The sequence below is a fragment of the Haliotis asinina genome, chromosome 14 (genome assembly GCF_037392515.1).
Source record: "Haliotis asinina isolate JCU_RB_2024 chromosome 14, JCU_Hal_asi_v2, whole genome shotgun sequence".
Taxonomy (NCBI): domain Eukaryota; kingdom Metazoa; phylum Mollusca; class Gastropoda; order Lepetellida; family Haliotidae; genus Haliotis; species Haliotis asinina.
The window spans coordinates 16,378,248-16,401,406 of record NC_090293.1 but is presented as its reverse complement, the minus strand read 5'-3'; the positions used below and the strand labels follow the sequence as shown (position 1 = coordinate 16,401,406).

At 41.1% G+C, this 23,159-nt stretch overlaps 2 protein-coding genes across 2 annotated transcripts in view; one reads left to right on the top strand and one right to left on the bottom strand.

Moving 5' to 3' along the window:
• Positions 1–4,348, top strand: part of LOC137261528 (sodium- and chloride-dependent glycine transporter 2-like) — a 28,607-nt gene extending 24,259 nt beyond the window's left edge. The window contains exons 9-13 of the mRNA XM_067799287.1: positions 489–617; positions 1,743–1,842; positions 1,980–2,080; positions 2,391–2,558; positions 3,538–4,348. Of these exons, the coding sequence (XP_067655388.1) occupies positions 489–617; positions 1,743–1,842; positions 1,980–2,080; positions 2,391–2,558; positions 3,538–3,669 (630 nt within the window). The 3' untranslated portion in view covers positions 3,670–4,348. The remainder of the gene's footprint in view (positions 1–488; positions 618–1,742; positions 1,843–1,979; positions 2,081–2,390; positions 2,559–3,537) is intronic.
• Positions 4,349–5,986: 1,638 nt separating this feature from the next.
• Positions 5,987–21,911, bottom strand: LOC137260623 (1,4-alpha-glucan-branching enzyme-like). The gene is made up of 15 exons (XM_067798222.1): positions 21,771–21,911; positions 20,628–20,797; positions 17,589–17,707; positions 16,705–16,827; positions 15,833–15,977; positions 15,483–15,573; positions 14,643–14,852; positions 13,864–13,979; positions 13,303–13,430; positions 12,754–12,852; positions 11,873–12,155; positions 11,261–11,445; positions 9,175–9,308; positions 7,500–7,617; positions 5,987–6,892 (listed from the first exon to the last, which is right to left on the bottom strand). Exons 1-15 carry the CDS (start codon positions 21,866–21,868, stop codon positions 6,845–6,847), a joined length of 2,067 nt encoding a protein of 688 aa, XP_067654323.1. The 5' UTR covers positions 21,869–21,911; the 3' UTR covers positions 5,987–6,844.
• Positions 21,912–23,159: the final 1,248 nt, after the last annotated feature.

Below are 23,159 nucleotides of genomic sequence, written 5' to 3'. Positions count from 1 at the left end.
ATTGTCGGTTTAACGGGGATGACGGAGTAAATAAGTGAGATTTAAATACGTCAGAGGACATATAATTATATGGTCTCTGATTACGTTTATTCATTTTTTTTACCAACAAAAGCGTCGGATAAAGCCGATTGTCTGATAAACAGAGGATTAAAGAGACTTGACTGTTAACATGTTCAATTTAACACGATCTGCTAAAACATCGGACAGACTTAAAAGTCTCTCCACTCGCGCACACGTCTTCTGGCAGTGAAGTGTTCAGAACATATCATCGTGTGTTTGAATCCGTTAATGTTTCAAGGTTTGTCTGTGCCATTTCATGTTCGGCTCTTGGGTTTTAGAAACAAACTGATGAACGCCTCAGACCAGCATCGCTAGTTTCATATATGTAACTGGAGTATTGTCCGAAACGGCATTAGACCCATCTTACTCACTCACCCACTGATCATGGATGTCCACGATTGGAGATAATCTATGTTTTGTACCTGCAGTTTTCTATGGTAGAGACGTGTATCTCTGCGATGGTGGACCATTACCCAATCTTGATGAGGCACCGTCTTGCTGTCACAGTCGCCTACTGCTGTCTGTCATATCTCACGGGGCTCGTCTTTACAACGCAGGTAAAACACGCAGCCACACAAATCACAGGGAGTAATATAAGCTCTGTCCATGCTCAGCCGGAATTTGCTCGTCATCAACTACCATTTCTTCGATAGACAGTCGATCCTGGTAGAGAGTGGGTCCCAAACTTTGTAAGATTTTGACATTACTTTCATCTTCCTACCTGTACATATCACCTTTATCTTCCTATCTGTACATATCACCTACTTTCACATATTTCCTTTAGCTTCCTGTCAGTATATTTTCCCTTTATGCCCTTCCTGAATGTTATACTTTGGCCTCCTGTTGGCATATTTTCCCTATATCTCCTTCCTGTCGGTATAATTTCCCTTTATCTCCTAGCTCGTATAGTTTCCCTTTACCTCCTAGCTGTCGGTATATTTTCCTTTTGTCTCCTTCCAGTCTTTATAGTTTCCCTTTATCTCCTTGCTGTCCGTATATTTTCCCTTTATCTCCTTCCTGTCGGTATAGTTTCCCTTTGTCTCCTTGCTGTCGGTATATTTTCCCTTTATCTCCTTCCTGTGGGTATGTTTTTCCTTTATCTCCTTCCTGTAGGTATAGTTTCCCTTTATCTCCTTGCTGTCCGTATATTTTCCCTTTATCTCCTTCCTGTCGGTATAGTTTCCCTTTGTCTCCTTGCTGTCGGTATATTTTCCCTTTATCTCCTTCCTGTGGGTATGTTTTTCCTTTATCTCCTTCCTGTACGTTATACTTTAGTCTCCTGTCGGTATATTTTCCCTTTATCTCCTTCCTGTGGGTATGTTTTTCCTTTATCTCCTTCCTGTAGGTATAGTTTCCCTTTATCTCCTTGCTGTCCGTATATTTTCCCTTTATCTCCTTCCTGTCGGTATAGTTTCCCTTTGTCTCCTTGCTGTCGGTATATTTTCCCTTTATCTCCTTCCTGTGGGTATGTTTTTCCTTTATCTCCTTCCTGTAGGTATAGTTTCCCTTTATCTCCTTGCTGTCCGTATATTTTCCCTTTATCTCCTTCCTGTCGGTATAGTTTCCCTTTGTCTCCTTGCTGTCCGTATATTTTCCCTTTATCTCCTTCCTGTCGGTATAGTTTCCCTTTGTCTCCTTGCTGTCGGTATATTTTCCCTTTATCTCCTTCCTGTATGTTTCAGGGAGGGATGTACATGTTTCAGTTGGTAGACTGGTACCTGTCCTTCATCTTCCTGCTGATGTCGGCGTTCCTTGAGTGCATGGTCATTGCCTGGATCTATGGTAAACTCACCATTTGTTAAAACAATTATACGGCTTCAATGGCTGCTTGATGTCTTCTGTTGTTACAGTCGTATTTTTAATGAGTACGGTTGTTATACTGAAGTTGAGAATGGTTTTCTTTTTCTTTTTGTATGCAGGCATACAAAAGTTTTGTGCAGATATTGAGATGATGATAGGCCGGAAGCCGCCATTGTTTTTCAAGGTCACGTGGTGTTTCATCACCCCCGCCCTACTACTGGTGAGACAGATAATTTAGTGACCAACTACAGACAAACGATGAACAGGACGGGTGCCATTGTCACCGTCGTTGTAGCCACCCTAGAAAGACAGGTCACACGTTATGCCCACCGATTCCTCACTTTGTAGACATTTTATGTCAAGCACCGAGTGCTGACGAGTAGGTCCTATTCTACACATTCTGCACGATGGGACATCAGACTCGATATCAAACTCTCTAAAAAACGATCTCAGTAAAGCTTGACTTCCTCGTTGATAACATCTGATTAATTTACTCCAACTTCAATACACATTTTACGCTCTCTTCGTAGACAGCCTTCATATTCATCCTCACGATGTATAAGCCGCCGACATATGGGAAGTACAAGTACCCGGATTACGCCACTACCATTGGTTGGTTCCTGACAGCCATTCCCGTCATCCCCTTTGTTGCCATGGCAATAAAGGTATTGAGTGAGGCTAATGGAACGTTATTAGAGGTTTGTAACAAAAGATATCAGTTTAGAAAAATAATGATTACTTTCTACAGAGAATCGGATAGCAGCACTGGGTTCTTCAAAACTGAAAGAGGAAAAAAACATTAAACGAGAAACCGGATCTACATAGTGATTTAGGAGTTACGACTATTCTAAGCCTGTCCTCATCAGCAGATGATGTGAAGAAGTGGAGTCTTGCTGAGCGGACGTGTTTTTAAAATTTTGGACATTCTAGGTGAAAAGATGAAATTGTGTTTAACATCAAACTTGTTGAAACTCATGGGTCGGTGCATGCATGCGCTTGTCCTGGCTGATGACTGTCTTATGCTGCTAGTACACTGAGACACCAGACACTTTCCATGACGCGTAAATGACTTTGATACATGGCACCTCCTTCTTATTGCCAGGGTAATAAGTGAGCATGACGAGTGGGTATGGTTTTACCGCTGTTAGCAATATCCAAGAAATATCACGGCGGGGAGCAACAGAAATGGACTTCACATTCCATTAGGGGAAACGAACCCAAGTCGCCGGCGTGACGAGCGAATGCTTTATCCACTAGACTACCCCACCACCATCAGTGTAACAACAGCTACCATTGTTTAATGTTTAAATGCATAGGCAGAGACCATATAGATTAAATGGTCGGCAGAGGAATGATTATGCGACCTTCCGCGCTTTATTCCAAAGCCGGTGAGATCCTTGATTTGCATTGAGCTGTCATGAGTGGCGACAAGACACCATAGTTGGCATCAGAAGTAGAAGATATTTCACTATGGCGGCATAACCATGTGACAAGAGGTGCACAGTGCGCATGCGTAGTTCCATAAACCCGTTCAGAGAAGACCGAACGAACTGTTGTTATCAAATGTAGGCACCTAGTACGAAACGAATATCTTACAGTAATTGGTCCAACCTTAAACCATTCAAGTTGGTTTTTTTGTCTATTTTTTAACTGAAACATTGACATTTCTGTTTCTAGAGATTACGCATATCACTTACTCCCGAGTCTACCTGGTGCCCTTCAGAGAGAGCCCAAAGAGAGTTGTTCCTGGCGAAAAGGCTTCTGGGACAAGACCGGGAACAATACCCTATAGGCGAGACAAATGTTTGAATCAGTCGTCACCACTCGCCCCTTTCCGTAACTCTGTTCGTAATGACGAAGCTGTCAGGAAGGGTAAAGAAACAACAGGGCAGAATATTATTCTGCATTGAAAAACTTTGGCTGTTCAGTCAAGTCGCGGACAATTTAACCGTATCCTCTTGAATTCAATTCTTTATTCAATATAACTAGCATCGACAGGTCATGAAAAGGGAGTGTTTTTTCTTGAATTCGGGGATTTTAAAGCGGGATATGCAAAACGGAATACATACAAAGTAGGCAGAAAAAAAAGAGTCAACACGCTTTAATTAAATTTGACTATACTTGATTACTGGTGACTGTACGGATAAATCAACATTGCCAACATAGTGACGGAAATACAGTATATAATGCAATAAATAATATATCAACTGTTCACTTATTGTCTTCGTAACCTGATATTCCTATTTAGTTACCCAATATTCGTTACATGCATCGTATTATATATGTCTTTGAGATTCGTCAGTCCTATAAAGTACCGTTTTTAATTTCCAAATGAGCCTCAGGCGGAGTGATTTCATATGATCCATAGTTGACTACAACGAACTATTTGTTAACCTCCGACAAAGGCATGTGTTCTTGGGAACATGTCAAAATGCCCACATGTAAAACTGGCCACATTGTCCCTAGTCAAATGGCCACACACAAAAAATGTGACAATGGTCATACCAAAAAGTCGTAATGGACATTCATGTTTTTCATATTATATGTGATGTTCTTGAAATACTTTATTAATTGATACTTTGAGATTGTTACCTATTTAATATTTGAGGTGGTTTTGTTATTGTTTTGTGTATTGTCATTTGTTGAAAATTTGATTTAACTGATGTGTCACAAACATTAAGTTTTGTCTGATTTTACGCCTTGATATCAAATAATACAATATGGAGTATTATAAAATAAAAGAATACTGTGCGGCCATGTTGACTTTTTCTAGGCCCATTTTGACCTTTCAGAGTGACCAGTTTGACTTTTGTGTGGCCATGTTGACTTTGATGTTTCATGGCCGTTTAGCCATGTCCTTCCTGCTTGACCCTTGGTCATAATCACCGGTAATCTGTTCCCATATAGGGAGGGAGGGTTTAAAATGCATCAGTACTTCAGTTCAGGTTGGGAATTCACCTCCATTTAGCAGGAAACCCCATATGCTACTCAAGCAACAGGGCTGTATTTATATCACATTACTGAGACCCATGAAGATCTGGGTTAGAATTGGTCTTCAGTAACCCATGCTTGTCAGTGGCTAACACGATCAGATGGCGAGACTCACTGACTTGGTTGACACTTGGTTGACACATGTGAGTACATGTTTGTTGATTACTTACTGGAATACTGCCAAGTGCTGTGTTAAACAATAAAACCAAAAAAGCCCATATTACCCCAACAGGCAAAAAACTGAGAACTCATATGACTTGCGGAAAACAGTATTCATGTATGCATTTGTTGTTTGCAACACTCAGTAATGTTCCAGTTTTAACACAATAACCAGAAACAGATATGACTGGGCCACGCAATTCAGTGGTAAATATTGAGAGCACATATTCACCCAATCCGAGTATGAGATAGTGATACATTTGCTGGGATGTCAGTCAGATGGGTAAATACAATAAACAGGACTGTAAGGTAATACTGGTAAAATACTCTTTTCAACCGATATGTATTGCAATATATTTTCTGAGCACCAGTATACTGGGTGATATAGTAATATATAGGTACTGGTATATACATACTGGTAGAGAACCAGTAATATATAGGTACTGGTATATACATACTGGTAGAGAACCAGTAATATATAGGTACTGGTATATACATACTGGTAGAGAACCAGTAATATATAGGTACTGGTATATACATACTGGTAGAGAACCAGTAATATATAGGTACTGGTATATACATACTGGTAGAGAACCAGTAATATATAGGTACTGGTATATACATACTGGTAGGGAACCAGTAATATATAGGTACTGGTATATATATACTGGTAGAGAACCAGTAGTTTATGAAGAGTTTGTGATTTTCTTTATGCTTTAAATAAATCAAAAAGTCTACACAGACTTTCATTTGCTACACACAATTCATTATTCAATAACAAAACACATTAGTGAATTACTGTAATACTATAAATTGTATTAAAGACAAAAATAGTATCCCTGTCAATATAACCTCATTTCGAGATTGCTGTGTAATGCAATACAATGCACCAGCCCATACACAGCCCCAGAACATGACAGCCTGATCCATTTGTTGTAACCTCAGTCACATGGATAAACACAACAAACAACATGAGAACTTTTAGCTTCAGTTTCTTCACAAAGCAACAGTGCACTTTGCAACTCATATACATCATTATACATAACAAATACTGCCATATATATTCCAGACAGTCTTGACATTTGTTCCAGAACCTCATGGGGATTATTCAGATCATCTATAAATGTTCCATACACAGACAACCCACTATCTGTCATGGCCCAGTTTCATAAATATAAGGGCCAGGTATCTCTGAAATGGTGCTTTCTTTTCGCCATGCATTTCACCCTTCTTAAATGCTTGTCAAACACAAAAACTTCTTGCAGACGTATACCTACAAATTACTTGTTTGAACACTTTGGACAGATAAGCTTACATACACAATGCTTTCTACATTTTGCAAGAGCACTGACAGAAGCACTGTGCAGTGGATTAATATCAAAGTTGTGTTGAGGCTTGTATCACTCTACACACTGATGTGCGTAGTACTTGGTGCTCTCTGCAAGCCCTTTATAGTGAATGAGTGAGTTGTGTTTTACACCACTTTTAGCAACATTTCAGCAATATCAAGGCGGGGAAGTCCAGAAATGGGCTTCACACATTGTAACCATGTGGAGAATCGAACCTGGGTCTTCAATGAGACAAGCAAACACTTTACCACTTGGCTGCCCTACCACCCTACCTTTACAGTGACTGTGTTCTAAGCAACATTAATAAACACAAGGTCCTCTAAAGTCTTATGGAACATGGAAATAAATGCAAGCCCTGCATCATAACAAACAGACACACAGTCCTAGCTGGAACACAGCTTCAATCAGCCTCTGCCAGTAAAAGTGCCAGAATGTGACCTTGACCCTGAGTCTGGACATTCGCCTCATGACCCCTCAGTCCGATCTTAGTCCACTTTTGCTAGGACAATAGCCACTCTAGATGGGATGTAGACCTTGAAAGTTGGACAAAGAAAATATTATATACATAAATAATTCTTAAAATGTATACCAAAGTCTGTAATTTATGGGCTTTGATTAGAAATAAGCAGAGGGGGAACGAAAGTAAAAATCTGAACATTCCTAGGATACATCGCCCCAATCCCCCAATATCAAATGACCAGCCTCTTATCTCAATTTGTTGTTAGCTATTTGTAATCTACCTGAAGCTTCAATTGCTTCTAAAAAGCTAGTTATCCTAATCCTGCACCACTTACCACCAGTGCTCAGAACTGCTCTCAAATTAACGTAATATATCATAACAAATTTCAACAGACATGCCAGGGTCACGACACACAAAAACGTTTCGTCACTTGTCATATGCGGATCCAGACGAAAGGGGGGTTGTCTATGGAGCGGTGCGCAGACCCACTTTTGTCCTGAAATTTTGTTAATTGACCACTGAAACTCAGGTGAAAATGAAGGGTGCACCCCCCTTTTCTCAATAAAGTGCACCACAACCTTCTCAAATTGCTGTATCCGCCTCTGCTTATCAATATACATATTGGATACCTCAATAAACCAAACATCTAACAAGGTAACTGGCTGTCTCAGGATACTTACGTAGGTGTGATGAGGGCGTTCATTCCATGGTTCATCCTTCGTAAAATACTCAGTGTTGTGGTCAAGACGCTTGTGGCCACCATACTGCTCAGCATCAGAGTCCAGCACTATCTTGTACGTGACTAAGGTCAAGGTCAAACAAGGGCAGACAGTATGTTGACCCATATTATCCACCAATCCATCCTTCCTTACCATCCATCCACTCACACATCTATCATCTATCCATCCGATACACCCATCCATCGTTCCTTACCATCCATCCACTCACACATCTATCATCTATCCATCCGATACACCCATCCATCCTTCCTTGCCATCCATCCACTCACACATCTATCATCTATCCATCCGATACACCAATCCATCCTTCCTTGCCATCCATCCACTCACACATCTATCATCTATCCATCCGATACACCCATCCATCCTTCCTTGCCATCCATCCACTCACACATCTATCATCTATCCATCCGATACACGCATCCATCCTTCCTTGCCATCCATCCACTAACACATCTATCCATCCGATACACCCATCCATCCTTCCTTGCCATCCATCCACTCACACATCTATCATCTATCCATCCGATACACCCATCCATCCTAGCTTGCCATCCATCCACTCACACATCTATCATCTATCCATCCGATACACCCATCCATCCTTCCTTGCCATCCATCCACTCACACATCTATCATCTATCCATCCGATACACCCATCCATCCTTCCTTGCCATCCATCCACTCACACATCTATCATCTATCCATCCGATACACCCATCCATCCTTCCTTGCCATCCATCCACTCACACATCTATCATCTATCCATCCGATACACCCATCCATCCTAGCTTGCCATCCATCCACTCATCTATCTGTCCAATGTACCATCCATCCATCTATCCATCCATCCATCTACCCATCCATCCATCTACCCATCCATCCAACCATCCATCTACCCATCCATCCAACCATCCATCCATCCATGCAGCATCCGTCATGACAAATTTGAGGACTGTCCTCAGGTCCTCAGTTTTTCCAGAGTAAACTGCATTATATGATTCATTTCACACAAAGGTAAGTTAACAAAAGCCACAATAACAGCCTTTGCTAATCCGACATCTCTTAACAGGTTGGCTTAAAGAAACAAGCTTTATCATAATAAATAGAAAAATGGCTGAGTAACCGACAAGATACAGATTTCCAATATGCAACACAGACTGAGACAATAACATCATCACACTAAAGATGCTCGAGAAGGTCCAGGTTAGAACTGGTCTTCAACAACTAATGCTTGTTTCAAAAAGGAACAAAAAAGTGATGGTTAGTTACACTTATTCACTTCGTTGATGCATGTCATGGCATCCCAGTTACGTAGACTAATGCTCAGGACATCAACCGTAGGAAGGTCTGGTGCAGACTTGATTATTTCTATTGAGTGAGTGAGTTGAGTTTTATGCTGTTTTTAGCAATCTTCCTGCAATATCACGGCAGGGGACCCCAGAAATGGGCTTCACACTTTGTACACACATGCACAATTGAACCTGGGTCTTAGGCGTTACAAGCGAACGCTTCAACTACTAGGCTACCCCACTGTCTCTGATTATTTTAAGAACACCATCATATAGAGTTTAACAACAAACACAACACTATATTACAAAATCATGAAGGATATTTTCCTGGAAGCCCAACTCCAATCTTGTAGTCAGTGTAGCTCTTGTCAGGATGAAAGTTGAACATAAAGACGAGGCAATCTGCCCGGTCGAACACGATCACCTTGTCACCTTCATGTTTGCAGCTTACGTAGTTCTGAAAGACGAATTGATCACGCATATCTTGGTGTGGCAAATATTCAGTCATTTGGTCATCGTATAGAGACAAATATATTACAACTGAATACAGTTGCATGTTTTTATACCAGACCCAAACATATTCAACCTGCTGTGAAGGATCACTACCAGTCACGATGCACAATCAGATCAACATATCAGACAAACATCCCTATTCATCAAACATCAACATCTGTATTACCACCAGTCCAGCATCTCTATTGGTCAAGCATCACCATTCATCTGTCAAGCATCATTTATTTTCAAACATCACTGTCAAATATCACCATTAACACCACATCATGATAAGACAAGCATCACTGCTTGCCAATCATCAGTCAAACTTTACTATCAGTGAAGCAACCACATCAGTAAAGCATCAGCTTTAATCTAGCATCACTAACATTCCATGTCACCTTTTGTCAAAAGTCAGTCAGCTCTACTACTTGTTAAAACAGTGAGTCAAGCATCACTACTATCAGTCAAGCATCACTACTATCAGTCAAGCATCACTACTCGTCAAACATTACTTTACCATGCACATACAACACATGCATACAAAAATTTAAAATCACAATATATCAAACCCATGTAGACACATAAGGATTTAAACTCACAGATTAGTGACATGTATTCAACATGCATGTACACGCCATGTTCTGTGACGTCAGTGGTTTCGTCCTTGAGACATGCAATACGTTGTTGCACATGCATTTCAGGAATACTGTCACATCATTTCTGCACTGGTGAGACACTACCAGAACACAAATGACGTCGTCGATCGCCCACATTCAGAACGTCCACATGTAGCAACACCAAGAAGGACAGATGGATCAGGGTGGCCCATCTTCGCCACAGGTTTCAGACTGCAGTGATGACTGCCCAGATCATCCCAGGATTTCACAATATTCAATCCAACACAAGTTGACGGATCAGATGATGTCCAGCGTTCAACCTATCCATACACAATGTCATCAGCAAGGTCGCCAATTGTGATGCCGAGATCATGTCCACAGACAGTCGAGGATTAACATTTCCCATAGTGATAGACGTCAACATGCCTATAGATGCATGGGATAACGTTATGCACAGGACTGTGTCTTGGAGAGGAATCACTTTGGTGGTGGTTCATGATGATTTGGGGTGGAATACAGCACACCAAAGAAGTCCTTTGGTGATTGTTCAGGGTAACTTAACTGGTGTAGGGTACAGGGATCAGGTTCTTCGATCGGTGGCAATTCCTTTTCTGCAACGTCGTGGCCCTGGGTTAACATTCCAACAGGACAATGCCCACCCTCATACAGCAAGAGGGTGCTATGGATTTCTTGCAACACCACAACATCCCACAAGCCTTCCTTGCACGTTTGATAGGCTCTATGCATCATCGATTGCACTGGTGTTCTCAATGCCAATGGTGGACATACTTGTTATTGAGCTTGTGACATGGTCGTTTGATCCCTGTCCCGCTTGTGGGCTCATGACATCATTGTGATTGACTTTTCAATTGAAATTCTCCCGACTTGTTACGGTTTCATGAACTCTCCATTCAAGTTTATATACACCTTTCACATTGTTATCGTACTTATCAAGTGGGATAATATTTTGACAATGCACAGTTTCTTTATGCGCCTAGTATTTAAGTCAAGCATCACTACTTGTCAAACATCACTATCAGTCAAGCATTACGACCTGTCAAACGCCACTATCAGTCACACATCTACTTGTCAAACCTTGCTATCAGTCAAACATCACTACCACTCAAGCAAAACGACCTGCCAAACATCACCATCAGTCAAGCAACACCACCTGTCAAAGTTTGCTAACAGTCAAACATCACTATCAGTCAAGTAACACTACTTGTCAAACCTTGCTATCAGTCAAACATCACTATCAGTCAAGCACCACTAATAGTCAACCATCGCCTTGAGTCACCTGAGGATGACTGAGCCAGCCATACTTCTGTTCCAGATGGATCATGTCACGGTCGAAGTTGTTCAGGAACTGATACTTCAAATTCTTGTCATCCACCAGGTTCCACTGTCTACGGCAGTAGTGGTAGCTCTCGTTGTTGCCAACACGGGGGAAGTCCAGCCACTCCGGATGACCCCACTCGTTCCCTGAACACAAGGAAACGATGCATAGGTACAATAGTCACTAATACCATGTAATAAGAGGCAACTAATGGGATCAGTTGGAGAGGCTCTCTGACTTGGTTGACACATGTCATAGTTCCCAACTGTGCTGATTGGTGCATAGGTACTTCAAAATTTGAAGTGTCCTAAACACTAAACATATATGAGGAGAAATAAACGATGCAACAGATCTGACGTTTTCCTGAAACTGTTTTCCAGCAAATGATGACCGAAATACCACATCTGTTGCAACAAAAAAGTGGTTTGTCCATTGAACCATCTTCAGAATGCTGCTTAAAGAAACTAACATTATATTGATAAGTCCTACATTAACTTCATTTGCAGCAATATAGTCACTCACTCACTCACTCACTCAGACGGTTTCTAAACTCATGGGAACCTTCACACTCACCAATGAAATTTAAATATCCTTCTCCACCTAGTCCAATTGATATAAGTCGTATCATCTTGTGCAGAGCTATACCCCTGTCAATGATATAGCTTGGCTCTGAAAGCTTTGACATGTGCGTATACATCTCCTTGTCCATGAGCCAGAACGCCAGTGACTTGTCCCCCACCAGTGCCTGGTCGTGACTCTCTGCGTACGCGATGCACTTCTCCCCATAACGTCGGTTCACCAGTGTATGGGTTATGTCACCCATCTTCCAGCTTTCATCACTGCTTTCTTTCAAATACTGAAACAAACACGCCTGATTATTGCAGATATGCAATTAATGTAGCTTTGGAGAAACCAGTCAATGAAAAAAATGGGTACGTAAGAACAAGATTAACAGCACCATTAATTGCTGGTAACCATAGCAACATACCACAGATAAGTCCTGAATATTTACATAGTTCAGAAAAACTGATAATCATTTAGTGAATAACGACTTATCTTGATAAATATCAGAGAAGTAAATTAGTGTCAAAATGCCAAAAGAAATCAAAATAATTCAAATCACCGGTGAGTAGTGACACGTCTATGCATAGATGAACAAAACAATATAGCATATTCTGACCTGGAATCTCGGCACAGAGACTGGGGTGGGTAAAAGGGGGCCATTCTAAGTGGAGTATTCACAAATGTACATAACACATTTTGTGCACATACAGTACACAGTGCACATATACAATGTACACTGAATATAAATAATACATATTGTACATATACAGTATTCACTGGATGCATACAGTACACACTATAAATCTTCAATATACACTGTACAGATAAAACACACGCTGTAGGTATACAATAGACTCTGTATGTATACAACAGACTCTTCGTTGTGTTACCTTGATCCACATGTCTGGGAGAGCCATGGCCAGTCTGTAGTCAAATCCCCCTCCCCCTTCCTCCACTGGACGGCACAGGGCTGGCATCCCTGAAACTTCCTATGGACACACATCACATCAAGAATTAATAAACAGATCATCCTTAACCATGTATGTATCACCTCTGCTACATTTCAACACTTTGTCTTAACCTCAGCTACAGATAAGGGCTATATCTCACCTCCACTACAATTAAAGGGTATATCTCACCTCAGCCACAAATAAAGGGTATATCTCACCTCAGCTACAGTTAAGGGCTATATCTCACATTAGCTACTGTTAAAGGCTATAGGGTTAGCGTTAAGGTTAGGGTTAGGTTTAGGGTACAGAATATATCTCATCTCAGCTACTATTAATCCCTGTATCTCAACTCGGATACAGTTAGAGGCTATATCCCACTGAGCCACACTTAAAGGATATATCACACCTCAGCTACAATTAAAGGCAATGTCCCACCTAAGATACAGTTAGACATGACATCCCAATCAGCTACTACATGATGTATCTTACCTCAGCTACCGTTATGATGAATGGGTAGAGAGAATGTAACATATAGTTGGCCAGCATCAGGTACACGAGGGACTCTGTGTCAGTGTTCAAACCAAAATACTCTGTGTAACTGCCGCTAAATCCATGCCCTGTGCATACACAAGAAAAACATTCAAATAAATTTAGGACGAAAAACTTTGACAACACTGTTCGAAAGATGTGCTCTGAGATCGTTACAGTGCTTTATAAGGGACAAAAATGTGGATCAGATGGTTACAATGTCCGACCAATCTTTACCTGCACCCTGACAAATAAACTTGTATGTGCCATGAGAAACTGGTTTGGGCTGCCCCAAACTTGATCATTCACTGACTGTAGTTGTTTAATTGGAATAATAACAGCATTAAAGTCATTGTTAAATGATGGGTCACTGTATCTCAATTAATGTCAATACTTTCACACGTCTTGTCAGTTGAGATGAAACTGGATGTATGCTGATTAACATGAAGAATTAACTCACTCACTCATTCATCCACTCACTCACTCACTCATTCACTCATACGCTGAAGCAGATTGCCTTACCCATCCCGTGAGTATGGTACAACATGGACGTGACACCATCAAATCGGAACCCATCAAAACCATACTGCTCTATCCACCATCTTAGATTGGACAATAAAAATCGTAGAACCTCCCACCTGAAAATAAATACAAGCATGAAATGTTAAATTTACATTTTTAAGATGAGCAAAGCGAGTTATGATGAATATGACACTGAGATGGTTTGTGGAATATCTATGGTTTGAACTCATGAAACATCTAGAAGCAGTTTCACAAGAAAACGAAGAAACTCATACCTCGTATCAAAATCGCAACAAAATTAATGACCAGTTCTCATCTATTTCATTATCCTCTACCCAATGACTCAGTTCACTTTGAATGGTCTTTCAGTTACAGCATGTCAGCCTCTTGTTTCCAGAAAGTCAAAATGATGTTCGAGTGGAGTGAGTGAGTGAGTGAGTGAGTGAGTGAGTGAGTGAGTGAGTGATACACAGGTATTCTAATCAGACAGTGAGTCAGTATGCTGCTAAGCTGCTTTTAGCAATATTCCAGCACTATCAGCAGAAGTTGTACCCATGGGAGGAAATGAACCTTGGTTTTATCACAGTGAAAAGCAGATGCATTAACCATTAGGCTACCCTCTGCCCCACACAGACACAGTGAACAGACTAGTTTGATTCCATAACAGTGTAAGCATTAGCCAAGGTAACAATAAGTATAATAGGCATGATGGACAGAACTCTTTTTCGGCAAGGTGCTACCTACCACCACATGGAGTGGACCCTAAAACGTGAACTCACTCCGTGTAGTTGAAGAGCCGAGAGTCCCACAGATCATGATTGCCTCGGCCAGCATCATGGAAGTAGCATGAATTAGAGCCATCAAACTGATTCAGCCCGTCTACAACATTCTTCGAAGCATGGCTGTGCACGACGTCAAGTAACACCACAATGCCGTGGGAGTGGGCAACATCAACCAACTCTTTCAGATCCTCCGGCGACCCATACCGACTGAAATGTGAATTTGTTTTCTGTCAGTTACATCAGTCTTGTCACAATATTTGTAATATTTCAGTTACATATACTCTGCAATAATCCAGAACTGTGACACCATGACGACTTACGAGATTGGGTGATCCTATCAGAGAGTGAGTATGGTGTTATGCTGATTTTAGCTATATTATATACATAATAATCTTGTAGGTCAGCTCCTGCAAGTGTAGAAACAAGCATGATCTGCTGAAGACTGATCCAATCTCAGATGCTCACAGAAGTCTTATTTGTTGGTTGGTTAACACAGCACTCAGCAATACTCCATATTTGTGGGGATCTCTAAATAACTGTATCTGGACCAGACCATGCAGTGACTTACCAGCCTGAGATACAATGACATGTCAACCAAGTCTGCGAGCCTACCACCCGATCCCATAAGTCGCCTCTTAAAACAAACATGGGTTGCTTAAGACCAATTTAACCTTGACCGTCTTCTAAACTTCTGACAGAAGTTACCTATAAGAAAGTACATGTTCCCACATAAAAAAATAACAATGTTCAAAGTCAAATAACAGCTCCAACAAAGTTGTTTCTCAAATTAGGTGGAGAGTGACATCCCTTTGACAATAAGGATGCAGTATGACTCACCTAGATGCTGCAAAGAAGCTCGTGACTTGGTAGCCAAAACTTGCATAATAGGCATGCTCCATGACAGCCATCAGCTGGATAGCGTTGTAACCTGTCGGACGGACGCAAACAATTAACACTTGGAGAAGCTGATTTTAAACAGTGACATAAGACCATATAAGACGCAAGTTTTAGAAATTTACTCTGCTGTTTTTATCAATAATCCATCAACATTGTCACCAGAGCCGCAAGAAATGGGCTTTACATATTTTACCATATGGGAATCAAACACAGGTTTTCAGCGTGGCACATTAACCACTTGGCTATTATGTTGTGCCAGATTTAGTTTCATTCATTGAAAGACCAGTTACCCAAGTCAGCGATTCTTGGGATGACATTCTGCGAGAATTCCTTGTATGTCGCCACTTTGCCTTCCCATGATGCAATGCCAACATGTGACTCATAGATACGGAGACGGTCTGGTTTGAAGGGCCGAGGATGTTTTGGTACATAAATCTGAAAATACAGTAGTTTTTGAAGAAATGAAAGTAACAGAGGAAAAGCAGAGTATTTATCTCTGTTCACAAGTTGAATCTTTACACACCTCTCACTGGGTATACAGCTCTAACTAAGAGTGGCCAAGTACATATGAACTCAACATGTGATGGTCCGGGGTAGAATAGGCCTTCAGCAACCCATGCTTGTGATGAAAGGCAACTACTCTTGTCATAAGAGGCAGCTAAGCTCAGGTGGTCAGCCTTGCTCACTTGGTTGACATGTCATTGGTTTCCAGTTACACAGATCAATGCTCATGCTGCTGATCACTAGATTGTCTGGTCCAAATTCGTTTATTTACAGACTGCCACCATATAGCTGGAATATTGCTCAGTGCGGTGTAAAACAAAACTCACTCACTCACTCACATATGAACTCTTCACTTGAGATTGGTTGGATGGTTGGTTGGCTGGTATGTTTGTTGCTTAAGGCTGCATTCTGCAATATTCAAGTGATATGGTAGCAGTCTGCTGATCATCCCGTTTGAACCAGACAATCCAGTGATCAACAGCATGAGCTTTGAACTACTCAATACAAACTACAGGATACTTTCATGTGTTCACAAAGTCAGCAAATCTGACCACCTCATCCTCTGGTTGCCTCTTACAACAAGCATGGCTTACCAAAGACCAATTCTAACTCGAATCACCATGGGGTCCTCACTTAAGCGATTCCACTACACACCTACCTCAGACTCAGGGGGATCCCAAAACACTTGTTCGTAAATGGCCACATCCTTTGGTCGGTCAACTCGCGACGCCCATGGGCAGATTCTGTCCACAACTTCACCTGTCTTAGTCCTGATGCCCAACTAGAAACAAACAGTTGGCGATGTATACACGACATATAGACAACTATGTGATGCATGACGCACTTTAAAAAAGCCTAAAAAACAATTTCATAATAAATTCATGAGGACTAAGGATCATATTATAACACACCCTAAATATAAAGATAATTTCTTCACTAGAATAAGGATAAAGTAATGATATACTCCAAAAAGCTGTGTTCCTCATATTAAAGAAATTGACATCCACAAAACGTCTGTTCCTTATGTGTATCACTTCTAAACGCCATTCAGAAACCATATATAAAGATTTCTTGGTAGACAATGACAGTGGACATCAGTTTTACACTGAATTATCAGAGGCTTCTTCTAATTGTCAAGTGTACATGATTCGTTGTTTAACACAAAGCTCAGCAATATTTCATCAATATGATGGAGGTAAATAATTGAGTTCTAGCCTGACAATCACAGGAATGTTGGCACAAACAGCAATCTACAACCACATGCTTCAACCAAGCGAACCTGGGCCTCCTTTCAAAAAGCACTGAGGTGATCGTAAGTCACTCAGATAACCTTACAATGTGAAGAATGGGAGCTAAGGTTAACCTTAGTAAAGGTTGCTTCATGAAAGGAGCACCTGACCACCCAATCATTGTAATAGTCTCATAGACAAAAATAGATGAACACCATATCTTGCCCACATGTTAAGAGAGCATGAATGGAAGACAGAGGACATATTACATATTCCCCAACTACCGGGAGCAATAGAGTGACAACCTGCTTACCTTCAGCCTGGAGAGGTGCTTGATGGGACAGGATCCATCTGGGTTGGGCGGAATGTGCAGCTCCCACTTGCCATAGTCCAACTTCTTGAAGGAGAACTTCTCCTCAATCTTCCAGTCATCTGCAGCGTTAATATGATTATGTTTCTTATCCAAAATGAGCATTATTTGGGTGTTTCCAGAATAATATGACATCAGAATCTGTATTCAGCAGAAACTTTTCACCTTGCAAAGTAAGGTTTATGCCACTCTTGGCAATATTCCAGCAACATCACAGCGACTTACACAAGTAATGGGGGACCCAGTTTGTACCTAAGTAGGGAACTGAACCTACACCCTTGGCATGATGGGGAAATGCTTTAATCACTAGGTTACCCCAACCACCCTTCATCTCACAAAGATGAATGTGATATCAGTCATTATTAACCGGTGACTACACACACATACATATCTATAACCAAAAAGGGGAGGGATATGAGTGATATTGCTTTCAGCTATTTTCACTGAACATCATAGTGAGTGAGTGAGTGAGTGAGTTTAGTTTTACGTCGCACTTAGCAATATTCCAGCTATATGGCGACGGTCTGTAAATAATCGAGTCTGGATCAGACAATCCAGTGATCAACAACATGAGCATCGATCTGCACAACTGGGAACCGATGACATCTGTCAACCAAGTCAGCTAGTCTGACCACCCGATCCCGTTAGTCGCCTCTTACGACAAGCCTAGTCACCTTTTATGGCAAGCATGGGTTGCTGAAGGCCTATTCTACCCCGGGACCTTCACGGGTCTGAACATCATAACTGTTCCATTGTTCTATTGTTTGTAAGACACGGTCACGACATCAAATTCATAAACAAATTCTGCAAGTTCCAAATGAAGAATAGGAACTTACATTTATCAACACAAGACTCTTTCACACATCTTTTTCTGAATCAACAAAGGATGTAAACAAATCATATACTAACAGGATGTAAAAAAACAAAGTTAAGGTGAGAACGGTTTGTCATTACAACTTTACAGGGAGTTTCATCTATGCCACTGGGATACGAGGACATGTGTCAACCCAGTCAGCAAGCCTGACCATCTAACCCCCTGAGTCACCTCCTTCCGACAAGCATGGGTTGCTAAAAACAAATTCTAGCCTGGATCTATAGCCATATCATAGGTCAACCTGAGGTCAAAAGAGAGCCCTGATGCTATGGTGATGTTACTTTCACAAACTGGAACCAAAGAAAAAACATGGTACAGACAAACCTCAAAAACCTATCAAGAAGAGCTAGGATTTGAACCCAGAACCAAAGGTTCCATGCAGTCAAGTTAACCATATAAAACAAGCACTCATGCAACTTCATATTGAAATATGCCAGTCTACATGCACCCAATGCATGTTTGCGAATCTTTTGTGACAGACTTACTTAGAACGATTTCCACATAAAATGTATTTTTGAAGTCATTAAAATGACTACACTTTATGTACCATACCTTACAATTCCCATTTGTTTTTGAATAACTTGTCATTGGTCCTTGGGCATGACATGATGAAACTGTGGGTGCGTCAGTTTACAGGATTGCATCTTAGACCAGGGAAAAAAATTCAAAAAGACCACAGAAACACTTAGTTTTTATTAGCCACAGACCACAGGACCAGCGTAAATGTTGCACACAGTACATTTTGTGACCACTTGTCTAGCACCTGTACTTTCTAGTTTTTTTGATTAAATACTGATTATGACAAGCAAATTGAACTCATTTTGCCATTTGTGACAACATTCAAGATGAAAATACATCATGCAATGACAGCAAGCAGGCCAGATTTAGCCATAAGTATTGTTGTGACCTTGGTTCATGAAAGAAGTGACCTTCAAGTCCATCCCAGAAGCATGTGAATTCAAAAAATTATATCAAAGTAAGCCAAAATGTTACCACAGGATACATCGGTATAGAAAATGCAGGAAAAAAATGACAAAAGGTTGAGAATTCATATTTCATTGTGGCTTTGTGCATTGCAAAACACGATTAACTCTTTACAGTATATTCTCAAACATCAAATAATTGTAGACACTAGGTATAAATTCACATCATTCTTATAAATATAAGAAACATGAGAAAAAAGATGGTATTTAACAGGTGTACAACTGATCCCATTTAAAGAGATTTGGTAATCATTACACAGGCACCTTTCTCAAAGCAACTAGATTCAGTTGAGTTTCATTTTGACATCTACATCTACATTAATTATTTCAAAAGCAGCCAAGAGAAAATCATGTTAAATCTGGGATTACATTTTCTCAGTAAAGTACACATTCTAGTACTTTTATTGGGTTGAACCCCAGCTGGGATTTACATCCACACACTCTGTCTCAGTCAGGCACCTACTCACCACCACACAAACCCAACAAGTTGAGTTAAATACAGCCTGTGTGCCAGCCGCAATATATTATCACACAGATCAGGGTACATGGAAAGGTCCAAACCCAATATCACATCAAGAGTGAATACATTTCTAGTTTATGCCACTTTTAGCAATATTCCAAAAACATCATGGCAGAGACATCTCAAATGGTTGAGTGAGTGAGAGAGTGAGTTTAGTTTTACGCCACTTTTAGCAATATTACAGCCATATCATGGCAGGGGACACCAGAAAATGGGCTTCACACATTGGACCCATGTGGGGAATTGAACCCAGGTCTTCGGCGTGACGAGCGAACGCTTTAACCACTAGGCTACCCCACCGCCCCCATCTCAAATGGTCTTCACTCACGAAGTGAGTGAGTGAATATGGTTTTACCCCACTTTTATTCCAGCAGCATCACAGCAGGGGACAACAAATATGGGCTTCATGCATTGTACCCATGTGGGAACTCGAACCCTGGTCTTCTGCGTGACAAGCCAATGCTTTAGCCACTAGGCTATCCTCACTGTAGCCCAGTGAACGCAGATCTTTGATGTGATGAGTGGACACTGTAACCACTACACTACCCAACCTACTATTAAGTAAGAAACACTCCAAAAAATGAGTGTGATGTGTGTAAACTTACTGAAATCTCCTCTAAGATAGACTGCCTCTGCTGCAGGAGCCCACTCAAGCATATTAATGGAGTTATCTTCCATACGGTGAATGCCATATTTCTGATACGCCCGTGAGAATTTCTCAATAGAATCTTCATTTTCATCTATCCGATTCACTATGTCCTTGAAACAGCCATATCTGAAAAAGGCAGAAAATGAAATTTAGGAAATATGTAATTGTTTAAAAAAGAATAATGTGCTTGTATTCATGTGAGTGTGCGTGTGCGTGGATGCATGCTCATGGGTGTTTTCAAATTTGGTTAAATACCACACTTTACCATGTCCTTTAAACTAATTGTCCAGTCTGTGCTAACAAACACCAGATTTCCATCAAATCTGTCAGTTATTTTATAAGTAAATATGAATAAGGAGAAGCAAATATTGCGCTCACAACAAAGCTATTCGTCAGTAAAATAGGTTTCATTAGACAGATGTCATATATACTTTGCAAATGAAGTGAGTGAGTGAGTGAGTGAGTGAGTGAGTTAGTTTTACGCCACAATCAGCAATATTGCAGCTATATGGGGCTGGTCTGTAAATAATCGAGTCTGGACCAGACAATCCTGTGATCAACACCATAAGCATCAATCTATGCAGTTAGGACACAAGGGCAAATGTCAATCAAGTCAGCTTGCCTGGCAATCCAATGCTGTTAGCTGCCTAGTCCAACAAGCATGGGTTATTGAAGATCAGTTCTAACCGGGATCTTCACGGGTGCAAACGAAGTAAGGAAACAATAAATCCAGTTTTTGTAAAATTATTTCCATATCATGAGGACAAAACAAAACCTATTGGGGAGTAATTTTTTTTAGATTTTTTTAACACTTCAATTCATAAATATTGTTTGGGGATAGGGGAAAGGGAGGAACTCTTACCAAATTATTTTTCATAAAAGACGTTATTTTGCAGCCTCTGACATCTAAATGACAGCAGACGTAAGTCTACAAATATATCCTCACAGAAAATGTATGCATCGTGGGACGCGCATGGTCACACCGTGCAAGAACACAAGACGACCGCACACCGGTACGGGAGAGAGTTGCCATGTTGACATTTAGCACATAGCCAAAAGTCGTGGCAGCGGTGACAACCAGTGCACGCTACTTGCCTACCTTCGCCGTATTTCCTTTTCAAAATCTCTCAGATACCCATCGCTGGAAAACAATTTTTCTATCTGAGGCACGATATCTTTCGCCTCATCTGCAGCCATGACCGCTGTTTTGACATACGACCTTGACCCTATGTAGGTCAACGTGTGTGAAGGTTGCTGTTTGGGGTTAGCTCCCTTTGTCTATTATATGGTCTCTGCTTTGACTTACACAATCATCTTTACAAGATCCACTTTGACCAAGAAGAATTCTCGATTCGACTTGTAAAATTCAGCTGTTTCAAAGAATCAGTTCCTAACAAGGAAATGCATTTTTTTAAAGAATGTAAACGTAGATGTCCAAAAGCGACAGACAGACAGACAGACAGACAGACGGACGGACGGACGGGTGGACGGAGGGGTGGATAAAATCTTCACACAAATAAGCGAGTAAATGTTGTGTTGTACCACGGTCAGCAGTGTTGCTGCAATATCGTGTTAGCATCTGGCGATCAAATCTGGGCCAGGCTGACCACTTAAAATTGATGAGTCCAGTGATGGTGTGAGTTTAGTTTGACGCCACCTTCAGCAACTGATCAGCAATATCAGGGCGGGGGATACTAGAAATAGGCTAAGGAACCCATGTTGGAAATCGAACCCGGGTCCTCTAGCGAACGCTTTAACCATTAGACTGCATTCTCCCTTGGTGAGTACAGAGGTAGGGACTTGTAAATACTGCCTATCTTTCCAAAATATCCGACCCGTGAAGGGCTGGGGTAGAAACCCAGACATTCAGCAATCCATGCTTGCCATAGGCGCCAATTAATGCTTGTCGTAAGAGGCGACTAACGGGATCGGTCAGGCTCGCTGACTTCGTTGCCACGTCATCGGTTCCCAATTGCGCAGATCGGTGCTCCTACTGTTGATCACTGGATTTTCTTGTGCAGACTCGTTTATTTACAGACCGCCTCCGTATAGCTGGAATATTGCTGAGTGTGGCGTAAAACTAAGTAAACTCACTTACTCACCAAATAATTCACTTTCGAGGGTCCTTTGAAGGGCTCCAGTGTCACTCAGAGAGACATCGAGAAATATTACGAATCTCATTCTCTTCCCACAGATGTTACTCAAGTCAGCTCTTACTTGGGACGATGTGATTTAAGTAACCTCTATAGGAAGAGAATGCCCGGTGGGACACTGTGAGAAACAGATCAAGATATTCAATTGACTCGAAACGTTTCTAGGTACGGAGTATGTTTTTAGAACATCGTTATGAATATAGGTTGTGGTAAGTAGATATTATGCTCTTAATCCTTAACACCTTTTTTTTGTTTTTGAGGCCCGAAATCAGGAGACGTCGTCCCATCGCCTTTGATTGATGTCTGAGCCGACAGAGACGGTAGGGTAGCAAAGC

What these genes read in the sequence shown, in the direction of transcription:
- LOC137260623 (XM_067798222.1), bottom strand. Translation starts at nt 21,868, where the DNA reads ATGGCTGCAGATGAGGCGAAAGATATCGTGCCTCAGATAGAAAAATTG. An exon ending in CGGCTCTTCAACTACACGGA is followed by an intron (nt 13,980 to 14,642) that starts GTGAGTTCACGT and finishes ATTTATTTTCAG; the next exon opens with GTGGGAGGTTCTACGATTTT. An exon ending in AACGCCCTCATCACACCTAC is followed by an intron (nt 6,893 to 7,499) that starts GTAAGTATCCTG and finishes CCAACTTTCAAG; the next exon opens with GTCTACATCCCATCTAGAGT.